This window comes from Squalius cephalus (genome assembly GCF_949319135.1).
Source record: "Squalius cephalus genome assembly, chromosome: 17".
Classification (NCBI taxonomy): domain Eukaryota; kingdom Metazoa; phylum Chordata; class Actinopteri; order Cypriniformes; family Leuciscidae; genus Squalius; species Squalius cephalus.
Window position 1 is genome coordinate 23,703,475 of NC_137138.1, and position 22,744 is coordinate 23,726,218.

At 38.3% G+C, this 22,744-nt stretch overlaps 1 protein-coding gene and 1 long non-coding RNA gene across 3 annotated transcripts in view; one reads left to right on the forward strand and one right to left on the reverse strand.

Moving 5' to 3' along the window:
• The window catches only part of rnf145b (ring finger protein 145b), a 23,747-nt gene extending 1,894 nt beyond the window's left edge, over nucleotides 1-21,853 (reverse strand). The window contains exons 1-10 of one of the 2 annotated variants that reach the window (XM_079846522.1): nucleotides 21,775-21,853; nucleotides 21,622-21,670; nucleotides 20,147-20,364; nucleotides 11,152-11,260; nucleotides 10,896-10,987; nucleotides 8,906-9,141; nucleotides 8,176-8,351; nucleotides 5,326-5,466; nucleotides 5,027-5,209; nucleotides 3,091-3,238 (exon numbers count right to left, since the gene is read on the reverse strand). In XM_079846522.1, coding sequence (XP_079702648.1) covers nucleotides 3,091-3,238; nucleotides 5,027-5,209; nucleotides 5,326-5,466; nucleotides 8,176-8,351; nucleotides 8,906-9,141; nucleotides 10,896-10,987; nucleotides 11,152-11,260; nucleotides 20,147-20,330 — 1,269 coding nt within the window. In that variant the 5' untranslated portion in view covers nucleotides 20,331-20,364; nucleotides 21,622-21,670; nucleotides 21,775-21,853. The remainder of the gene's footprint in view (nucleotides 1-3,090; nucleotides 3,239-5,026; nucleotides 5,210-5,325; nucleotides 5,467-8,175; nucleotides 8,352-8,905; nucleotides 9,142-10,895; nucleotides 10,988-11,151; nucleotides 11,261-20,146; nucleotides 20,365-21,621; nucleotides 21,671-21,774) is intronic. The other variant, XM_079846523.1, reaches the window with a different exon arrangement.
• On the forward strand, nucleotides 7,897-8,318 carry LOC307144271. Its single transcript, XR_013818714.1, has 2 exons — nucleotides 7,897-7,957; nucleotides 8,167-8,318. It is a non-coding gene; the product is annotated as an uncharacterized lncRNA (long non-coding RNA).
• Nucleotides 21,854-22,744: the final 891 nt, after the last annotated feature.

Genomic DNA, 22,744 nt, shown 5'->3' on the forward strand with positions numbered 1-22,744 from the left:
TCCATTTACAACCAGATGAATTTTGTCCGGTTTCACCTTCAATGCGAAAAAAATGCCCTCTCTTTCGGAAAAATAATTTACCCTCTCATTTACCCCTAGTCTTTTCACGATTGGATAGCGATCTGATCAGAGTAAGTGCATGAAGTGACCAGGTATGCATGCATCAGTCATCAGATGTGTGTGGAATATTTAATAGAACTTTATATACTTGATTGAATATCTACTAAATGTATAGTCTTTAAGGCCGTGTGTCCACCAAAGCGTTTTTACTCGCGGCTGGCGTGTTTTTTCAATTGTTTTCAATGGGAGCGGCGCGTTTTTAAAACGCCATGAGCGTAACGAGGCGCTGAGCGTCTTTTTCACGCTGAAGCGCTGAGCGTTCGGCGTTTTTTACTGGTCGCCGAGAGTTGAAGAATGTTCAACTTTTGGTAAAACGCAGCGCTCATCACTGTCACTTTTTACCCAACCGTCCAATCACAGTGAAGGAGGGGCGGGACTAATACCACACCGACCAACCGCGTCCGCCACATGATTCTGCTTGTACAACGTCAACAGATGACAACAACAAGCATAATAACGGAACAAAATCAAGAGCCAGATAAAATACATTACATTGTATTGACATTTTAATATAGAATCAACACAGAAACAAAATATGTGTGAAATGAGATACTAGTAAGACTTTCGCGGATATTCCGTATCATAACAAGCAAAGTGTCTCGGTCTCAACCGTCTCAACTGAAAAAACACTGCGCTGCCAAAACGCTCTCAAGCGCCCACAGCTGAGCGTTTATAGCAGAGCGCCTAGCGTTTTCAGCTGGCTAATAACGCTTTGGTGGACACACGGCCTAACTATGTACAGTGTAACAAGCTGTAATCTGTCAGTCAGTAACTTGATGGCTTGTCAGAGCTGTGTGCTTTCATTGACTTGCAGTTTAATTCTCACACTTTAATAGTATTTATAACTCCTAACTTAGAGGGAATGTCTAATGCTATTTCATGCATTCTGACTTATTTACACTGTTAAAGAGTTGGATTCTCATGCTAAACATGGCCAAAGTTTTAAAAAAAAACGAGTTGGAAGTATGACGGAGTATTTCTGTGCCAAATACACCCCTTCAGGATTCGTATGACTTCATAAAGGGGGAATTCCTTGTATTGGCAAGAGCATGTGCACACATCAACCAGAGCAAGAGCAAGAGCGCGCCCGTCAATGTGCAAGACTCGGTACAGCGAGTCTTTTATAAATCTGATAAAACTAAATACTCTTCGGAGATATGAAGGATGCAACATTACTCTATAGGTACTCAAGATTAACATGAGATTGGCAGAAACTGCGTGTGTTATGTCCCCTTTAATAAAACAAGCTGTGTTACGAGGAATGATTACCTCAAAATGTAGATCTTTATGCAGGTGAGGTACTTTATATGAATGAAATGCATACACCTCTCTCGCTTTTGCTCACATGCCAGCAATTACCCCTCCGCATGCCAGTGTTGCCGACCCCTGCAGTATATGGTCACGCTATCTGGGTTCCACTCACCAGCCCTGGCGATGTGCGAGAGAGCGGCCGACCGAGGATGGTCTGCATGTATGCCTATTCTATGATCAGCCAATCAATCATTCATTCAAGTACTTTTAAACCATTCAAGGGCGATAAGACACAAAAAAGAACTCAATTCGGTACTGTATCGGCATTCGCATTTTTGTTCTATTGTATTTGTTTTCTCGCTTGTAGTTTGCTTGTTCTCAATTTTTTAAAAAAAGAACTCAATAAATCGCGATTCAGGGCTCGACATTAAGCCTTGTCATGTGCTTGTCCTTGTCCCGAGTAAAAAAAAAAAAAAGTGTTCTATCAGCTTTTACATACTTAATATGCATATTTTTGATTACCCCAGGCCTGTTATTTACCTTTATAAGGGTCAATTTTTTTTTAACCTTATTAAAATGTCAAATTCTTACAATAAATGTAATTATAATAGTAAGACACTATGGGGCTATTACCAATCAAATTAAATTATTTACACTGCAAAATTACAACTGCAATAAATTATGGCATGAGATTGTTTTAAATACATTTTTGAATATATAAATGAGAAATGTTGGGGAAAAAACGCAATGATTCTTTTAAACATAAAACCGCCAGTAGGTGGCAGCGGCAAGTCACTTAATGAGTGAGTCATTGAATCATTCATTCGACCGATTCGTTCAAAATGCTGAATCATTCAGTAACCGAACACCGCTGAGTTTTGTTTTAAGAGAGCGCAATAGTTCTTCTGCTGTGATCTTTGTTTGGACATTTTCATTGGTAAACTAGAACAAGAACAGTCAATAGTGTCTAAAATGTAAGTAATTTAATTTTAACTACTTGTTGATTTGAGCTATAAAATCAATGTAACATTTGCACTCGTGATAATATTCGGCAGCTCCCTTAGTCGTGTTTTGTTACTTACAGGGCAGTATCAACATTTTGAATTTTTACCTTTTGTTCTGTGAGTTTATGCGTTTTGTTTTGCTCATTTGCACACTTCTCTACGAAAGTCTCTCACAAAGAGACAGGCAGCGCAAGCCTCAACAGTGAGACCTTGTTACCAGAAACACAATATCCATTATGAATCGCTGTTTACACGGAATGTAATAAAATCAGAATCATTCTTGCGATTCGATGCTTCCCTAGTTAAATTTTAATTATCACTTAAGTTTTAATCAGGCTACTTGTTTGGTCAGGCAAGTAAAATTCTCTTTCACTTGCCCCTTCAAAAAATCCACTTGTCCCGGACAAGTGGTAATGTCGAGCCCTATAAATACATAAATACATGTTATACATTTAGTTTTTTAGTTTTAATTTCTTTTCCCATTCTTAAATCCCTTCCTTCATTGTGCTAAATATTCAAGAAAAAAAAAATCTAAATGTAATAATTTACTGAAACAGTATTTACCTACACAGCAAAAATGTCTCTCCATAAAAAATAAATAAAATCAACATACTACCACAGCACTTGATCTCCTAACAAAACTTGACTGCAGTAATGTCTAAGCGCCGTGATAAAGTGTTTATTTATACGTGTGCTGTGTGTGAGGTGTGTGTACCTGCAGTGACGTGAGAATGCTGGAGGAGATGATTATGAGCAGCCAGAAGTCCATGCGGAAGAACTGGCAGATCATGTAAGCCATATAAGCAGGGAAGATCAGCAGGAAAAGACACAGGCTCACTGCTCGGAAGTGCTTCCACAGACTCCTGTAAGAACAGAAGAAACAAGAAAAGCTCCAGATACAGGTCCTCAGACAAACCCCCAGCAAGCACTGGAGAAGATTTTATTCTCGGATTAAAACCCTAATCAAAACAAGTAACATGTTTTAGAATGAAAAACAAGCACACTGCAATTTAGTATCTCTTAACGTTTCCTTTTTTTTTTTTTGGGTATTACCTTTCATATGTAATGTGTTATAAAGCTGTTTGCGAACACGTCTACTTTGACCTGCCCTCAAACACTGTGGTTTTTGCTGAGGCATGGATGAGTTTGGTTCATGTTGAGAAGATGCTATTTTCTGCGCTGCGAAAGCAAATCCACTTTGCATGCACTTCCAAAGGATGAGGACTCGGTAAATCGGTACTTGAATCGGTAAAACCGAGGGCATCGTTGTTGTTCGTATCACTGTGTATACAAGTGCTGAGGAAGCCTCTGGCACATTCTATTATTAGTTTGAAGTCAACAATATTGTTATGTTTAAGGACATTATGAAATAAAGATATTGTCTGTACTGTATGTAATGTAATGACTGTAAACTGTACTACTAAATACAATTGTTGCTGTCCTCAGTAACTAGACATTTTACCTCAGGGCTTACGTTAACTGAATTAAGAATCTCACCTGAAAATCCATAAACATCAGCAATCTTGCTCCATGCTGATTTCCCTATTTTGTCTTTAAAGATTCTGCAGTTCCTGGCATAATTCAGGGTATTTCCCTACTTCATTGAGTTTTTAGTCATCCTTTTCATTAAGTAAGTGTGTTGTGACCTGGTACCTCCAGTAGGTGGCAGCACACGACAGTGAATGTACTCACGGCTGGCAAACGCATATACTTTTGCACTCAGGTTAGTGTATGGACACAACGGAGCAAAATGAAAGATTATAAAGGGCTATACATTTTTCCTATATACATTTAGACTTTATTCAAGCTGTAAAACTATGAATGTAAAACTAAATGTCTCCTGCAGCATTGGGTGAAGTCAGCATTTACATTTATAACGATTTGGGACAAATATAATGTGCTTTAATGTAAAGTGGCGCTGTGTGACATGAACAGAGTACTAGCTGGTGCTGTGCTTCTCGTCCGGCGCGCAACAAATAATGTTTAGTATAGGGAAAAGCTGCAGAGTCAAATAGTGCCTGCTTTAATGCAGCTGTTTTTAGCTGTTAAAGCGTTAGTCGCATTAACTTTCCCTAAATTCAACACGAGAGATTTTCTTCACACACAGTGCGCGTTGTAGTCGGTTTTTTTTCCGTACCCTTTTTGATTGACAGGATATAATCGGCCCTGATCATCAGCTGTTTTTAAACACATAGTGAATATAATAGCTTTTATCGGCCGATACCAATTGTTAGCCAATACATCGGTGCATCTCTACTTAAGACATAACCGACAGCGTTTAAGCGTATACTCACCAAGCTGAGCATTTTGCCACATTTCTGTGTGTATTTAATAGTTTAGGCACGAACCCGAAGCTCAAAGATCACTTTGCTTGTCCGTGTTCCACTCCGTCTCGGAGCACATAAAGCCGCATGGGGAACAGTATCTCCTTCAGGGCTTAATGCGGTTTTAATAACACTTTATATTATAGAGCACGTCCTGCAGTTTAGCAACCAAGTAGAACTGCCAGAATGGTGAATGTAGTGAAGCAATTTTAGCTGTGCATAGAAAAACTGTCTCAACTCTATATATAAAGCTATTATCTGCCGATAATAGGAGCACCCTTAATTCTGTTCAGGCATGATGTATGCAAGAGGTGTTGTGGCTCTTACTTGTCTCTGGAGGCCCCCAGGGCTAAAACTATGGGGTCAGCGATCTCCAGCATGGACTGCAGGATGGAGGCCACCACGATGAAGAGGATGATGCTGAGGAGGAAAGCTCTGTGAATGACCTGGAGCTCAATGAGACCAGTCTGAACAGCCAAGATCAGCAGAGTGATCCCCTCCGTCATGCCTCTGAAAACCAGAAGAGAAAGGCATTGCTGGATACACAGTAATCTATATACATGTCTGCAAAAACGTCATGTTTTGAAAAGGAGTATTGTAAGCATGTTTGGTTGGATGTTTCTCACCTGTGCATGGCGTTGTCATTCATGAAAGCTCTGTAACCCTGCAGGTAGAACTTGCAGAGGGTGAGGACGCCCAGCGCCACAAAAGAAACCGTGAAAACCAGTCCCAACAGTGAGTAAGGAGTACTACAGCACTCAGCGATGCTGCAGAGAACACACAACCACCAACAAAACATTTACATATGCTAGATATTGTTGAATGGTGTTTTAGTCTTCTGTCCTAGTATCCAGTTTAGTTTATGATAAAGGTGCTGTTCTGAATATTTGTTGCAATGCATTCAGGGTTATGTGTAGACTGTAATGTTTGTGCTGGTTAAATACAGAGAGTTCCATCAAGTGTGACTCTACACACTAGCTAATGTCAGTTGTTAATTCACAACCAAATTAAAGGGATGGTTCAGCCAAAAATGTAGTCATCACTCACCCTCAAGTCGTTCCAAACCTGTATGAGTTAGTTTCTACTGTTGAACAAAAAAGATACATTAAAGAATGTTGGTAATCAAACAGTTGACGGTAACCATCAACTTCCATAGTAGGAAAAAAAACCATAAATGAAAGTCAATGGCTACCGTCAACTGGCTGGTAACCAACATTCTTCAAAATATCTTCTTTTGTGTTCAACGGAAGAAAAAGTTTTTGAGAGAACAATCCCTTTTAACTCTCAAAAAAATGCAGGTAGTGACAACTGGAATTAGAATAATTGTAAATACGGAACCAAACTGAGCAACTAGTTGTTAATAACGTAATTAAACACGCGAATCAACGCTCTTCTGTATGCGCGGTGGAAGAAAACCACAAGGAAAGAGGTATGAGCCTTGACTCATTCACGTTGCCAGATCTTGCTAAAAACAACAAACAATAACATACCTAGGGCTGGGAAAAAAAGCGATTTGATTTAAAAATCGAGTTGGTAGTTCAAATCGATTAATATGTTCAAAAAATAGATTTTTTTGATTTTTTTTTTCTCCCCCTCTTCAGTATAGCGTACAATACATACATTTTGCATTCGCCAAATCTTCATTCAGTGTTTCCGTAGCACGCTCCCTGCGGCGCAGCCCTCGATGCTTCACGACATCACGACAAAAAGTCTAGCATGTTCAATTTTTTAACGGCCCTCCACGACGACGCGCGAGTGAGTGAGTGAGTGCGAGAGTGTGTGTGTGTGTGTGTGTGTGTGTGTGAGAGAGAGAGAGAGAGCGAGAGAGCGAGTGTGTGTGTGTGTGTGTGTGTGTGTGTGTGTGTGTGGTAGTGCGTGAGTGCGTGTAGGCTATGTGAGTGAGCTTGTGTATATGTGCGAGTGAATGAGTGTGTGAGACGGCTCGCGATGACTGGTCGGAAAACAACGTGTAGTCTGACTTGTTTCTTGTCCACGACATGACAAGATTTTTAGGAGTCAAAATCGTGTAATCTGACACAGTGACTATCGTAACAGACAAAAAAATCGTGTAATCTGAACCAGGCATAAGAGTTACCTCATGATTTTTTGTTATGTTAGCTCAATCCAAATACAGTTTAAATAATTTGGATGTTTAACAATCTTTGTTGCGCACTGCACAGTGACTTTTCAGTTAGAGAAAGGGGTTTGCCTTTGCAATCTTGTTTATGTTGATGCACTTTAATTAAATACAATAAATATATATTTTTAAAATATATTTACAGTTCGCAGTTATTTAGTTTTTCTTGGGTGGGTGGGGGTTGGATCGAATCGAATCGAATTTTTTATTAAAAAAAAAAAAAAAAAAAAAAAAGCAGATTTTTTTTAGAAAAAAAAAAAAATAAATAAATAAATTCGCCCAGCTCTAAACATACCTATGATAAATCTAAATAAATCCAAATGCTTTATATTGAAAATGAGACCAAATTATCATGACCCGCACCTGCCCACATTAATAACTCCATAAACCTGATCGCTTTATGATCCAAGTTCAAACAAGTCCAAAAACAAAATTCATTCTTTTGTTCATCTTTGGAACACAAATGAAGATCTTTTGATGAAATCTGAGATTTCTGTCCCTTCATTGACAGCTACGCAACTACCACTTTGTAACCACAAGTTACCACTTTCAACTTTCAAAAAGTTAATTAAAAAGATCATAAAACGAATCCATATGAATTGAGCGGTTTAAACCGCTTAATATGCGGATTTATATTTAATATATATTAACCTGCTTGAAGCACTAGAACAAACCTCATTGGTTTTTGCTGAAGCTCAAACGTGCTCAAACGCGCACATCAAGCGAAAGTGCTTGAGCTTCCGTTTACCACAACTGATGTGTGATTTGATGAATGTTTATATGTGAGTAAAAGCCTAAATACAATCTGTTCATCATATAAAGCAATCGAGTCTCTTCAGAAAATTTGGACTAAACCGCTCGATTCATATGAATTAGTTTTACAACTTCTTTATGAACTTTTTGAAGTGTCAGTTGTGTAGCTGTCAATGGAGGGACAGAAAGCTCTCAGATTTCATCCAAATGATCTTCATTTGTGTTTCGAAGATGAACAAAAGTCTTACGGGTTTGGAACGACAATAGGGTGAGTAATCAATCACACAACTTTCATTTTTGGGTAAACTATTCCTTTAAATTTGAAGAACGAGTCTTTTGTCGCTGTAATATGAATTTGGTCAAAAATAGTGAATACCAAACACGTGAGATGACAGAACGTTGCTATGGTTACTACTGTGTCGATCACCATGATTTGGGGATTGAATCGTGTTCACTATACACACAGAACGATTATTTAGGGGACACACTCCCATTTTATAATGAGGGTGTTACTCCTGAAACTTTACAGTGTGTACTTGTCAATCAAGAAGGTGAAGTATATGGTGCAGCGGTGCAGCAGTCAAACCTGGTGAGGAACAGGAAGAGCAGCCTCTCTCGGGAGGGCGGCTGGTCCCGTGTGCTAAAGTAGGTGTATATCTGCAGTGCGAAGAGCACCAGCCAGAAGCACATGAAGAGAACAGGCAGAACCAGCTGATTCCACAGAGACATGCCCAGAGCCAGCAGACCATACACCTCCACCACCTACAGAACACAGGAAACCAAGCGTTCAATGATTGGCGGGCAGGATGAAATAAGTCAACAATTTACATTTCAAATAAAAATGCATAATTACACTGTGACGCCTTATTTTGCTCCACATTTTCATAAAACAAAAATATTCAATATATTTAAAATATTTAATATTCAGAATGTTTGAATGTATCAAAATAATTTTCAACATTTTTAATAGTATTTTGAAGCAAAGCTCCAATCATTACTAGTTTCATTGGCACATACTTGCAGGTTTTCCAAGATTTTTACATGAAATTGTAATATTTTACAATATTACACTTGTTCTGCATTCATGATTAAAATGCAGCTTTGATAAGCATAAGACTTTTATTCCAAAAAAAAAAAAAATTATTCATTTGAAAATTATTGTATATGTTTTTCTACAATATTCCTATACAAATTTGATTTGACAAAATGATTTTCACCTGCTGTGTGGAAAACGTATTTGAACACAATGCTTTTTCTCAATCACATGCAATTTCTTAGTATAATGATCACATGAGAAAAATCCCGCACAGTCGTACCTGTACCAGCTCTCTGTAGGCAGTTTTGGCCAGATTGTAGGGCACCAGCAGGTTGGCGGCGATGAAGTAGAGCACCTCCAGACCGGTGAAGATCATAGCAAAGCGGTTGATGAAGACGATGGTCTCCAGGGGCACGAGGCACAGTCTAGCCACTAGGGGGAGCAGGTGTGCAGAAAACAGCCAGATCTGTTTGGTCTGCATGACGCAGGAACACAGCGTACACACCACAACTTGACCTGAGGGAGAGGATAGTCTTACTGAATAAACACAAACGTACAGAGAAAAATCACACTAACACACCTCAATGCTTCCTTTAAAATGCTGCTTTCAATGTCCCTCCAATGTAATTGGCTTTGCTGTGTTGACATGGCAAATAAAAGACTCAATTTGACTTGAATGAATCTTTTTGTGCTACTTTGTTGCATCGCAAATAGTCACTGTAACACAGTCGGTTCACACAAAAGACTTGATTTACAAATGGCGTTACCAAGAGTTTCTCTTGCGATGTTGTTGCCAAAGGGGAGTAATATGTGTGCTCTGTGTACAGTGGTGCCACTGACATGACATATCACTTGACATGACTATGTATGCATAAGAGCCAAAGCCAATAGTTGTTTTATCTCTGATCTTCATTTAGCTGGGCCAGCAAAGATTACAGATTTCGTCAATGAAGATTTTCCATTCAAACTGTGCTTCATTTCAAGTGAAATGTGGAAACTACCCTGCAGTGCAGATATATAATATCTGTGATATAGTGCTATATAATACAGATTTTTTTTACAGGATTAATATTTGGATACTTCTTACAGAGGTAAATATCTGTATAAACATGACTTACGCTCCCAATATTTTCAACAACTTTTCCCAGGTTTAAAAAAAAAAAAAGTATTTTCTGCAATCATTTCAACCAGTTGTAATATTTTACAGCTTAAACTACTTTAGAATATTTCATAACCATTATATCAATTTATGTTACTTTCCATTATGTTTATGACTATTTCTGTCTTACCCAAACATAAAAAAAAAAAAAAAAATGTATTATATGATTATATATTCACAACAACTAATTTCTGCCCAGTAACTCCTTTAGAGCTTGGCATTACTACAAATATTACATTTATAGAATATTTGTGACATTTCCAGGATTTTTTTAAATTTTATAGAAAAACGTATAGTGCTTGCAAAGAGAAATTTCAACTGATAAAACATTTTTAAACTTATAATCTATTTTAGCTTCCTAATCTATTTAATTCTATTATAGAAATTCCAATTTCCCAAGCCTACAAATCACAATTTTAAATTCCCTTATATTTCAAGGTTTTCAGGGAATTTTAAATAGTGATTTCCAGGAACCCCGTGGAACGGTTTGTTTTGCTGTAGCTGAAACCAGCTCCATACACCGAAGCTCCTGCAGCATTACAGAAGTACTGTTTTTGTGACGTCCATTACTTCCTAGAAGTCTAAAAAAGACTCCCAGATGAAGAACTGAACAGAAACACATTTGGCTATTTCTGTTCTGTTCTGAGTGCTGCTCCCGTTTGAGCTTACTCATCTTTTAATCTGTATATGCCTCCTCTAGAACCCATGTTAATAAAAGCTGATCTGGCAACATTGTACTGGGTTTGACCACCTTAAGATGGAAGTTTCACTTCCTTTAAAGCAGTGAAATCCCTAATCAGTGTATTTAAGGCAGTTTTTCGTGGAAAGGTTTGGTTGCATGCCATTCCATTTCTAAACGCCTCATTAGTAAAACTGGAAGCATTTCACAGGGCCCTCCATTCATTAGCAAATTGAGCACATTGAGATCTAGTTTCTTCTCTTTTAGACTCTGTGCTATAGTTCAGCAGTCAGGTCTCTTTAACAGCAGGGGTGGGAACCGAAGTTCAGTAATACAACACCAGTTGTACTCGTCCCTAATAACGCTTCAGGGACAAACACGGCAGTGAAGAAGAGAACAAAATGGAGTAGTTTCGGATTTGAATGGATGTACCGATGAGTGCTGTGGTAAAGCGGTTCATAGACAGGGGCTCCAAGTAGAGGGGACCCTCGAAACCGGATTCCAGCTCTGCGCGCACGTAATCCCTGTAGGAACATCAGTCATCATGAGACGTACTAAACAGTTGCATTAGTGTCAAAATCTGTATTACTGGTTCTCAGTGGCATTGCAACTAAATTTAAAAGCAATGTGTCATTTCCTCTCCACATCTTAGTATACAGTCATGCAGAAGACTGCTGTGAGCACAGACCTAGAAAGCTGGTGTCCAGCGAAGAGCAGAAGAGCTGTGAGCACGTAGAGGTAGAGCTGCACCAGGTGCTGCCGGGGTAAAGTCAACAACACCAAGCTGAGGATGTAACCTGAACAAAAGGGAGTCTCAATTACTGACACCAATAATGATACAAAGATATGTATTGGATTAAAAACAAACAACGTGCTTATGCCATTTTCATTAAATAACATAAAACACAAAAATCAAATTAGTTTGATTTTAAATTATCCATTAGAGTCAATGACAAATAAGAGCATCCACAATAAAGAAAAAAATCTTTAAAAATGCACAAAAAAAAAAATGTATTGTAAAAAAAAAAAGTTTAATAGCATATGACAAGTTAGAAACACACTCTTTGTACTCATGTTGGTTTCATATGGTTTTGCAAAACTTTTATAACATTTTTAAAAAAGGGTTTATTTAAAGGCACATGATGTAATTTACGCCACTAGAGGTCGCTTATCCAAAACAAATGTGTAGCTTGAGGCCGTGAATGAGAGTGGATTCATGGGAGTTGTCGTCTTCACCTCCACAGCCGATTGAAAGGAATCCGAAAGAAAGCGAATTCTGTATTAAAGTTTTACTAACGTTACCGTGGTATGAAGCGGGGCGGGCCGAGAGCCCTGGGAGCGGAACGAGGCCGCTGGAGCGAATGCTAATGTGAAATACCTGCGATACACACCGGTCTCGAGTTATGCTTATGCTGCCGTCGCCACTTCCGCTCTTTTCGTTGCGTATGTGGGGTAACGCATCGCTGTTTTACATGGTTAAAGCAATCATACTGAATACATTTGAGTGTGTTGAAAGTTATGTTATAACGTTACTCTGTGCGTTCACTCGGTGGCTGGTATGAGACAATTATTGCACACTGCAGTAATCTAGATCTATATCAGAATAACTAATAAAAACTGGATGACTCATGTTGCTAAATGACATGTAATTCATTTTAAAATATGATGTCATTGACAGGTGATGCAATGACATGGTCCATGTCCTGGTTAAAACTGCCGATTTCTCTGGATTTAAACATTGTTGGAAACGTTTGGGATAATGTAAGTGCACAAGTCAACAAAACTGTTCTAGTGGTTTTTGGATATTTGAATCTAAAAATCTTACAATCTTGTGCCTTTAATGACAAAAATGTGGTGTGACCATCATGTAAAAAAGTATTAACATTTTCCATACACATTAAATACATGTGAGTGTACGCATCTCACTCATTCTCAAAAGTTTTAAACACTTTTACCCTGATTTTTTACAAATAGCATGAATTATAAATCCATAAATAGCATAGTTTGGTGAATTTGCACCACGACACAACCTGGGTTTTACAACCTGAACTAATAAAGCCTTGAAGTAAAATGATCTGATATTTTAAGAGACTTCAGTTCTTATTGTGTCGTTTTCCCGCTGCATGTTGGTCTCACCACATGACTTTGATTTGGTAGATGAAAGACAAATAATTTAACAAAACTTCCCAACTTCTTCTTAATATATTATCTTAATACTAAAGGATTATGCCAAACTACTTAATTTTCTTTTTCATTCTTTTTTTTTTTGCTTCATTATTATATTAGGACAGTTGTATGACCTTACATTTTGTAAAAGTATTGTTCAATGTGAGCATTTGCTATATTACAATACAAGACTACATCTGTGTTATGAGATATTAACCAAATTGACTTGCTAACGCTGGTGATTATGAAACAGAATACCAAAAACAGTGGGATACAGCTCTGGTTTTTACTTACAATGCTGACTGAAAATGCTTAAGGATACTGTTACAGCAAAAGAAAAGATATTGATTTCATTTTAATCCCATGGGATTAAACAGCAGTGTTCAACTCACAGAAAAAAAGCCTACAGCTATAAACCAGGAATAAACATTCGGGTCAAGTAATGGGTCGATGACACTGGCGGTGCTGAGATCTTTATCGCAGTAGTAGTGTCTTCAACCCTGCCTGTTTAACAGTGTCAGCAGTATCTGTAAGCCACACTAAACATAAAAGACTGTTCAGGCCAACAGGAAGTTATATCAAACACCACGACGGTTCATCTCCAATACAGGCCAACACTCCGCAAATATCTTTAACTGAATGAACAGCTCTGGGAAAAATTCTACCATAAAGCAAAACCTAATTTGCGTCTGGCTAGCAAACAATCGTCCTTCTTATGGTTATGTCCGCTGCACCAAATATGCAGAGAGAATCCAGCCGATCCAAACAGGCTGAAATCTAATATACTGCATTGGACAGCTGGGTGAGCATCTAGCTTGCAAGGGATCATCTATGAAGCATTCGCTGATGCTTAAATCATTCCAGAAAGTGCAGTGTGAGAAAGCTAGTCTAGCTCTGCGACATTAGTTTATAGGTGTGTGTGTTGGAAGCAGCTGTTCTCTCTATATTGACTTCACCCACCACAGAATGATTATGCAATTGTTTACTTGGGTATGAATTAGGGGTGGAACGGTACATGTATTCGTATCGAACCGAATCGGTACGGGCGTCACGGTTCGGTGCATGAATTTACACGGAGAATACACGGTATAAAAATAAATAAAACTCGCGTGCAAATTAATTAATGTAATGCGGAACTACTGTTAGATACGCGGGTTCTTTAGGGACACCTAATCTGTAGCCCCGCCTTAAGCTAGGTTTGTTTATACTTTAGCCTGCCTCCGCAGCGCGAGCCTCCCAAAATGGACGAGGCATTTATACTTCGCGCTCGCCGGTGTAGGCTACTATTCTTTGAAACGACAGGGTGCGACTCGGTGTAATTGTCCTCTAAACCATCAGGAATCAGCGGTGAGAAGTAAGGTACACTCGTGAATGTTTATTTTAGTACAACAACACTTTAGTACACCAAACCCACACTATAAAAGAATCGTGTAAAGCAGTAAACCAGTTTATTCCTTGTGACATTAGAAAAAAAAAATGGATATGAGAACGTAACCTACAACTAAATTAATGTTATCTTACATAATTTCTAAACATTTTTATTTAGTTTTGTGAACCTTTTTATAAAACATGGCCATTTATTTTTATTTAAAGGGCTTATGTCTGCTATTGTAGGCTCATTTTGTTAATGTAAGCAACTAATTTAGACGCAAGAACTGGGTGCCGGTGCTGTGAGATGTTCATGCTCGGCCAGATTCGGCTCGAAGTCGTGCGTCTTCGGACGCGGAGCAGTGCACGCTAAAAAGCCGCGCACTGCACACCGCCACACGAAATGTGGCCTTGCGCACCCAACGCACGCGACCTCCCACACCGCAATGACGACATTTTGCCATGCGCACCCTTGCGCTCGTGCGTCCGCACATAAATAAGAGATGCTTTATTTTCAGTTTTATAGCTGATTGTCTTATTTTGTTTACATCTTACTTTACACACTTCAGGGCAGGCTGTTGCAGCTAGCTCAGGGGAGAGACTGTATGACACTATGTGGTACAGCCTGAGACATGCACAATACAAAAAATTGCCTTCTGCATTTTTGTTTTGCTTTTCCCTCCATTGTACCGAACTCGTACCGAACCGTGATGTCTGAACCGAGGTATGAACCGAACCGTGACTTCTGTGTACCGTTCCACCCCTAGTATGAATTAGCAATTGAAAAAATAACCATAGCAATTCTCCATTTTTGGGTAGCCAATTATAAATCAGACTAACCAAAATGTTATAATTATTATAATAATGAAATGTCATCATAAAATATTACATGTAAATAAAAAAGTTAACATTATTTGCATAAAATAAAAAAAGAAATACTCTACACATTGAATACTTCACAATAGGTTTAAAGGCAAAACACACCAATATTTGCCAAAGGATGAATGCACGCCTCTTTAGTTTCTGCGGTTATTCAGTGTTACATCCTGTGCGTCGAATCTACGAGGCACGAATCAGCATCACTGAAACCTGCTCGGCTGGATCAAGTGTCCAACACAGGTCACGCAGAGAGACGGACAGTGAGGAGAGAATGGTGTGGTAGAGATGTGTGCAAATGTTTAAGCCATATATCTTATCTGTAGAACTGGATCATACTGTCAGCGTTTAGCTGGAGGTCACAGAGACACTGTGCTGTTGGTTTTAAGCAAACATTCTGTATCAAACTGTATCAGGTGATGGAAGTGTGGCATCATGTCGATGGTAGTCACGCTAAAATGCATGATCGCATTTGACACTTTCAGTGTGAAAAACCTTTAAAGTTTCCACTTAACTAACAATACTGAAGAAAAATAAACTAACACAGAGCAGGCCTTTGACATAAGCTCGATAAACTCATTGCACGCCTCTTTACTTCCAGGCAGCTAAGAAAATAAGTGTTTAAGAGGCATTTATTTTTAATTAGAGAATTACTTCTTAAAGGAATTCGCATCCTTGTCAGTGGATTTTTGCCAGTTTGCACACTCAGAGATAGGGTGCTGGATAAATGGAGTAGTCAAAACTGTATTTGCAATGCAAAGTCAACAGGCAGCTGGATAAAATCAGACACCAGAATGTACTACTAAGCGTTCAACAATTCATTTCATTATAGATGAAACCGCTGCTGGACATGACGCCTGCGACATCACATGATCGAGTGTACAATGTTTCTGCTAATTTTCTCAATTCATGAAACTTGCGGTGTTGAAATTAAACCATTTAAACGGTGGCTCATAACTTGTTTTTCCATGACAGATTTATTCAACTTTAAATAAGACATCATTAAAGGTCCATTAAGCAACTTTTCATGTTAAAAATACCCGTTTTTCTAACCCATACATGCTTAAACAATTGCCTGATGGGCTAAATGAGCCCTTCTCTGATCACTGCGATTGCCTCTATAATCCTGTACAGTAAAATAAATAAGAGGGATTCGGGACGGAATCGACTGGGCGTGACGTCATGCGCGTTCACGCTCACCTGGTTATGTCTGGCAGGTTTGTGTATTCGCCGCCATTATCCGCATCAGCGAAGACAACTCGAGCGACTTTTGCAAAAGTAGAAGATGGATTCAAAGAGACCGGCTTCTAGTTCATCCCAAACCCCAACGCAAACTCCATGTAACCGCGTGCACAACTCTGGTTGCAGTTTCGTGTGTCGCCAGAAGGTGGCATAGTTCTGCAAAAACTCAGAGACTTGCGCAATGCACCTTTAATAGGTAAAAATAAAATGAATATGTGATATAATGCAAAATGCTGCTCTGCAATGTTGTTTTTCTAGCTAACTAAGTAGTGGCGGACCGATGTTGATTTTTTTTTAATGGATGATGCCAAAATTTTACAGATCAGGGTGGCCGATATACATGATCACTAGGGCTGGGCAAAAAATATAGATTTCTCGATTTGAATCGATTTTCATTTTTACGAAACGATAACGATTCTTAAATCCCAAGAATCGATTAGTCATCCTGTTTTCAGTTGATGAATGAATGGAACATTGTTGCGCGCATCCAATCCAATAAATCGCAATCATCTTTGTGCTTTGTTATTATTGATATGAAACAAAGTCTCAGATTTCAAATTACGTCCATTTTCTTACGAAATTCAAAAACATAATTACCGTTTTGGCGCTGTGGCGTGAGATCGCTCTGGCGCAGCTCAAGAGAAGCAACAGCGCGAGCGCACGTGATCTTCTTCCGCCTTAATAATACCAGTTACAGCGCGAAATAAACATGAATGAGCTTCTGAAAGTGTGTTAAAAGATAGAGTACAACTAATCGAAGTCCGTATCATGTCTCATGGAATCGCTCAATCACTGTTTCAACCGTGGAAAGACGTTAGTAAACAATGTCATGTAACGTCACATTTACCTCAGAAAAACCATATATCCAGTGACCATAAACTCGTTAGTCAGCTAGAAAAGTTAACTCTAGAGAGGAGCATTTTGTGAAATATATGCACCAAATTACATATTCATTATAATGTTTAATGTTCTTCAATATTTAATGCATGTTTGAATAAATCTGGAAAGTTTATGACAGCCACTATTTAAATTTTTATATAATTTCATATAACTTTATTATTATAAAAATAAATAAAAGTGTATTTTAAGTGTTTGTATACAAATCAGTTAATTTTTACCTTCAATATTATAGTAGGCTAATGAAGCCTATAGGCTACAACTGACTCCCAGTTACAATAATAGTTAAGAGATTTGTTTTCCTTGAGAAAATTTGCAATGTATTGTACCTGATATCCAAAATAATCGATATTGAATCGAATCGTAATCGAAATCGAATCGAATTGCAAGCTTGTGAATCGAAATCGAATCGAATTGTGAAATTTGTGTCAATACCCAGCCCTAATGATCACACACTTTAATTTAAAGATGCATGCATGAGAAAACTTCCTTTAGGTTTCGTCAAGGGAGACTGTTTTAAGAACAGAAACACAAGCGCTGAAAGAAACTTCGCTTAGCACACCATTATCTTTGTGTCCCTGCAACATCTGTTTCGGCGGAGCGTGTTTTCTCAGCAGCCGGCCTTATTTTGAATCAGACTGAGGAGCCAACTTTCACCCAAACATGTGAATATTCTTGTTGTTCTCAACATGAGCATGTGAAACAATACAAAAATACACTATTTGTAATTAAAAGCATTTGTAAACCTGTTGTCACAGAAAACTAAAGGTCTCCCTGGTGTCTACCATTAACACAAAAGCTCAAAGGTTTAACTCTTGAGAGAGAAGAAATTAAGACATAATTATTGTAATTATAGTACTGTTGTAAATTATTTGATGTACTTCTGAAATAAATAAAAAATATTTTGCAGTGCAGGTGCATTACAATTGATACAATTATAATTTTACATTCTATTATATATATATATATATTATTTTACATAATCCCCCTCAGAGCTATCGGGCCTGAGAAAACCGTTTAAATTTGATGCCTTAAATGCCTTAAAGGCTTATGCTTTTTCTGAATGAAAAAACGAAATATTTCAAGGTAATGTAGTGAATTACTAGCCTGGGTTTCCCCATACTGCCTTGAGCAGCGCAATTTTATTCACGCTGCAAGGTAGTCTAGTGGCTACCATGGGCTAATTTTTCCCCTGAAATAGGGAACCAATCACAGAACGGGGAGGGAGCAGCAAGACGATGACGAAGTATATGCGACACACCGAAGCAGTTTGTTTATCTATGGATCCAACATGACAGACGTAAAAATATATGCATATTTAGTTTAGCAAGCAAACACATCTACAAAAATATGCCTGTATTTCAAGTTGATAAAATAATTTAAAATCCACATCAGTTTATTTGTGCCGACGCGCCACGCCCTCCCAGGATCTAGAACGTTACCAAGGCTACTTCCACTTTTAAAAATTCATCATAACCGCGTGCGCGCGATCTGCTTGCAGTCGTCGAGATAGATGCTGAGGAGTTGAAGAAAAGAATAGCTAGTGGAGATTGTAAAGTTGTCGACAATACGTCATCAAAAATCAAGTCCAGTGTGTGGGAGAAATTTGGAGTTATCTGAAGAAAATATTGTAAAAAGCTTTGCTGCAAACATTTTCGTGTTGGATAGCCGCAAATGTGGAACTTCATCCCTGAGGAAGCACGCAGATAACTGGTAACAAAGCCGTTCTATCGAGCGGTATTTTTCATATTTAACACTGTTAGTATGTGTGGTGTGCAGGGCGTGTTTGAACCCAAAATTGTCAGATGTAGGCTAGACGAAATTGTGTGGCATATAGTGTTGTAGCCGCGTCTGTTCGATTTGTGTGGTAACGTTAGCCATGTTCTTCATGTATCGGCCTTTTGACAGCTTCGGCTGAAGTTGTCCTTGTGTTAATTGTCGTGTAATAACTTCTGTATGACCTGGCAATAAACATTTTTGTAAGTGTGTCTATAATGTGATAGTCTAAACTGATTTTATTTCGGGTGCGGGTTGGGTGTCGGTTCTATTTTAAGCGGGTCGGAGCAGATTTTTATTAGTGCTGCTGTTGGAAAACGGGTCGGGTGCGGATTTACAAAATCGGACCCGTGCAGGACTCTCTGGTGTACACATAAATCTCTGACCCATCGTCGTCTTCTTCGTTGAATATCTGTCGCTCTACATACGTCATCTGGTATAATTTGAAATGATTGGCTATGAGCTGCGTACAGGCGCATTTGATAGACATTTGTAGCGCCCAATAAACGGCTCTGGGCATTCGTAAACCACGCCTCAAATACGAGAAAATGTAGTATCCAGACCACGTCTCAAAGAGAAAGTGGTCTGACGTTAGCCAGGCTAGTGAATTACAGCATTTTGAGAAAATTACTGCATTGCTACACTCTTTATTCAGTCAAAAAAAAAAAATTAAACTATGTAATCGTGTCTCCTCCACTTTTCTCGCTTTCCTCATTTTCTTTGACACAAACAAAACAGGCATCATGACACAGAACGGAGCTTAATTACAGCTTGCAGTTCGATAGTTTAATTACTGCCTGAATGACTAACAACCAAGACCGTTCCCATCATAAAAATCTTCCCAACTCCTGACTCTGCGTTTCCACTGGCCCATTACAAGAGGACTCGAGCCAGAGTACAAACACTGCACTAGCACTCTGCTTTTCCTCAACAGAGAGCAGACGGCCAAGAAAACAAGCACGCCCACACACACGACATTAATGTGTGTGGAACATCAGCATTACTACCACGAACAGAAAACTAGCCATGAAGCTACACTGTAAAATTGCATTTTTACATTTCATGAAGAAAAGACACACTCGAAACTCGCCAGGGCGTTGCTGCATTAGTATAATGGGTTGCCCACACACCAAGTCTAGACGTGACAGATCCATCTTTGACTGTGTTGCCTATTTGATCACATACCAGGTAAAATTCATAAGTTAGATCAGTTAGAATAGTAATAATATCCTCAAGAGGCAGCATCAGTTTTTACCGCATAATTAAGAGTCACGTGTCAGTCCTGTATTTGACAGTTCAATGTCATTCAGTGTTTGATGTATAGACAGGGAGAGGTTGCTTGTTGTGTTTGTACATACCGACATAATGCAGGTACAGGGCTATATATTTGTACTGGAAGAGGGGGTTATTGTTGAGACTGCTTCTCTGGATCTTCTGGAAGAAGGAGCTGACGTCCCATCGGTACAGGACCTCTAGCAGCATGATGCTGGGGATCCGCAGACCCACGTTCAGAACCGCTTCCACACGGGTCTTCATTGCCATGACCAGCAGGGCACCAAACAGGCCTCGATTTCAACTGAGAGAGAAACATAGCTTTGAAGACATAAATCATGAGAGCGACTCAGTCAAGAAGATGTGCAAATAAAGAATTTCAGAGCTAAACGGTCATTAACCGGAGTAAAAAAAAGTATCTTAAAAGGCTGTATTTATTAGTAACAGTAATATTGGGAAAGTTTATTACCATTTAAAAGAACTGCTTCCTATTTTAATATATTTTAAAATGTCATTTATTCCTGTGATGTCGAAGCTGAATTTTCAGCATCATTACCCAGTCTTTAGTGTCACATGATCCTTCAGAAATCAGTCTAATATGCGAATTTGATGCTCAAGAAACATTTCTTTCTATTATCAATGCTGAAAAGTTGTGCTGCTTAATATTTGTGTGGAAACTGTAATAAACTAGCATTTAAAAGTGTGGGTTAAAGAGAGAGAGAGAGAGAAATTAATACTTTTATTTAGAAAGGACGTTTTAAAATGATCAAAAAACAAAGCCATTTCTAATTTTACAAATAACTATTTCAAATAACTGAATGCTGTTCATTGAAATTTCAATTCATAAAAGAATCCTGAAAAATAGATCACTGTTTCAAAAATAATAATAAGCAACAAAAACAATTTCAACATTGATAATAACACCACGGTTCTTTACGAAACCATGGTAATACAAGGTACTTTCAGTAAGTGGAAGGAACGACACACCTAACGTTACTTCTCTTATTATTACCACAGGATGGAAGATCCACTACTTACATAACATGCTGCTTTAGTCAACAATATAGTAAAATAACTGTGCTGTAAAGAGAAAATAGTGTTGAATTTCGCATCTTTAAACTCACGTGGACTAGTTATAGTTACGCCTGACGTGTAAACGTGTTTGAACTCTAGTAACCCCGACACATCAACAGTCACACAGTTCAAAAAAGAAAAACGCTTGCGAAACACTGAATAGATAAACCTTATATAAACTAAATATTACACTGATAATACGACGAGTACGTGTTTAAACGTAAACCTGAACAATAATGATTGACTTTCATTGGCTGTAGCGAGTTTGCGCGAACTAAAGGATATATTCTTAATGCTAGTGATTCGTTCAACTTTATATATAACCGATTCAGATGTCTTAAAACATTAGCGAGTATCGTTTTTTTGAGGTAAATGAGTTTAGTATGTAGCATTTAATAAGTATTATCTGCTCGGCTAACAGCTTTACAGAACTGTGTCCGTTATCCCCTTACAAATGCTACGATAATTATAATATAAATAGACTTACATGTTGTTTAATCACTTCACGCGGTTAGATTTCGTCTTGGGCTGCGCCCCTGGGTGAATATAAACCATTTTAGCTCAGACGTCTTGTTAGGCGTTCTCTGTTTGCTGCGGTCAAATTACAAGCAGAAGAGAAGAAGCATCTAAATTCACTTACTCCATCAGGCAGCCATTACACACACCGTTTGAGTTTCCACTGCGCATGCGCAACTCTGAACACCGAGGCTTAGCCACTAGAGGGCGCTTATCTTACACCAATTCTACTATGGCGCAGGCTTGACTATAACGAATATTTTTATTCACAAATACAGTAGAGATTAGACGATAAATTGCTAAGAAGAGAAGGGAGGAATTGGATCGAGGGCCGAAATCGAATCTGAGTCCTCCGCGAGGGTTTCCAGATGAATACAGAGGCTGGCTGCTACTGTCCAGTAACGTTACCATCTCTACGGATCCGACAAAGTTATGAATGTTAATCAATCATTGACGTTCTACGTAATCTTCTTGAAGCTTCGTGACTTAATTAATATTCATGAGCCAAAGATCCGTAATTTTGCCTTCTCAATATTTGCACTCTCAACATCAGCAGACGGTCATAATGTTCGCTAATGTGTTTAGACTCTGCTTTTATATTTTTCACCACTTAAAGGGATAGTTCACCCAAAAATGAAAATTCTGTAATCATTTAACTTACTCACCCTCATGTTGTTCCAAACCTGTATGAGTTTCTTCTTACTTCTGCTGAACACAAAAGACGATATTTTGAAGAAGGGTAACCAAACAGTTGACGGTTACAAATGACTTAGTATGGGGGGGAAATACTATGGTCAATGATGCCCATCAACTGTTAATGTCTGGTTATATTCTTCGAAATATCTTATACAGTACCTGTCAAAAGTTTGGTAACATTACTAATTTAACTATTCACATTTTTTAACTGATTATTCTCTTTAATGTAATACAAACTGTTTTTTTTATTATTTATTAAAAGTGCAACAGATATTACTGTTATAAAAACTGTGATAATACAATTTAAACAATCACTTTTTGGCATTAAAGTAATGAGTATAAGAATCTCATCAATTTTACTGTATACAAAGTATAATTTCTATGGGTTTTGGTGAAAT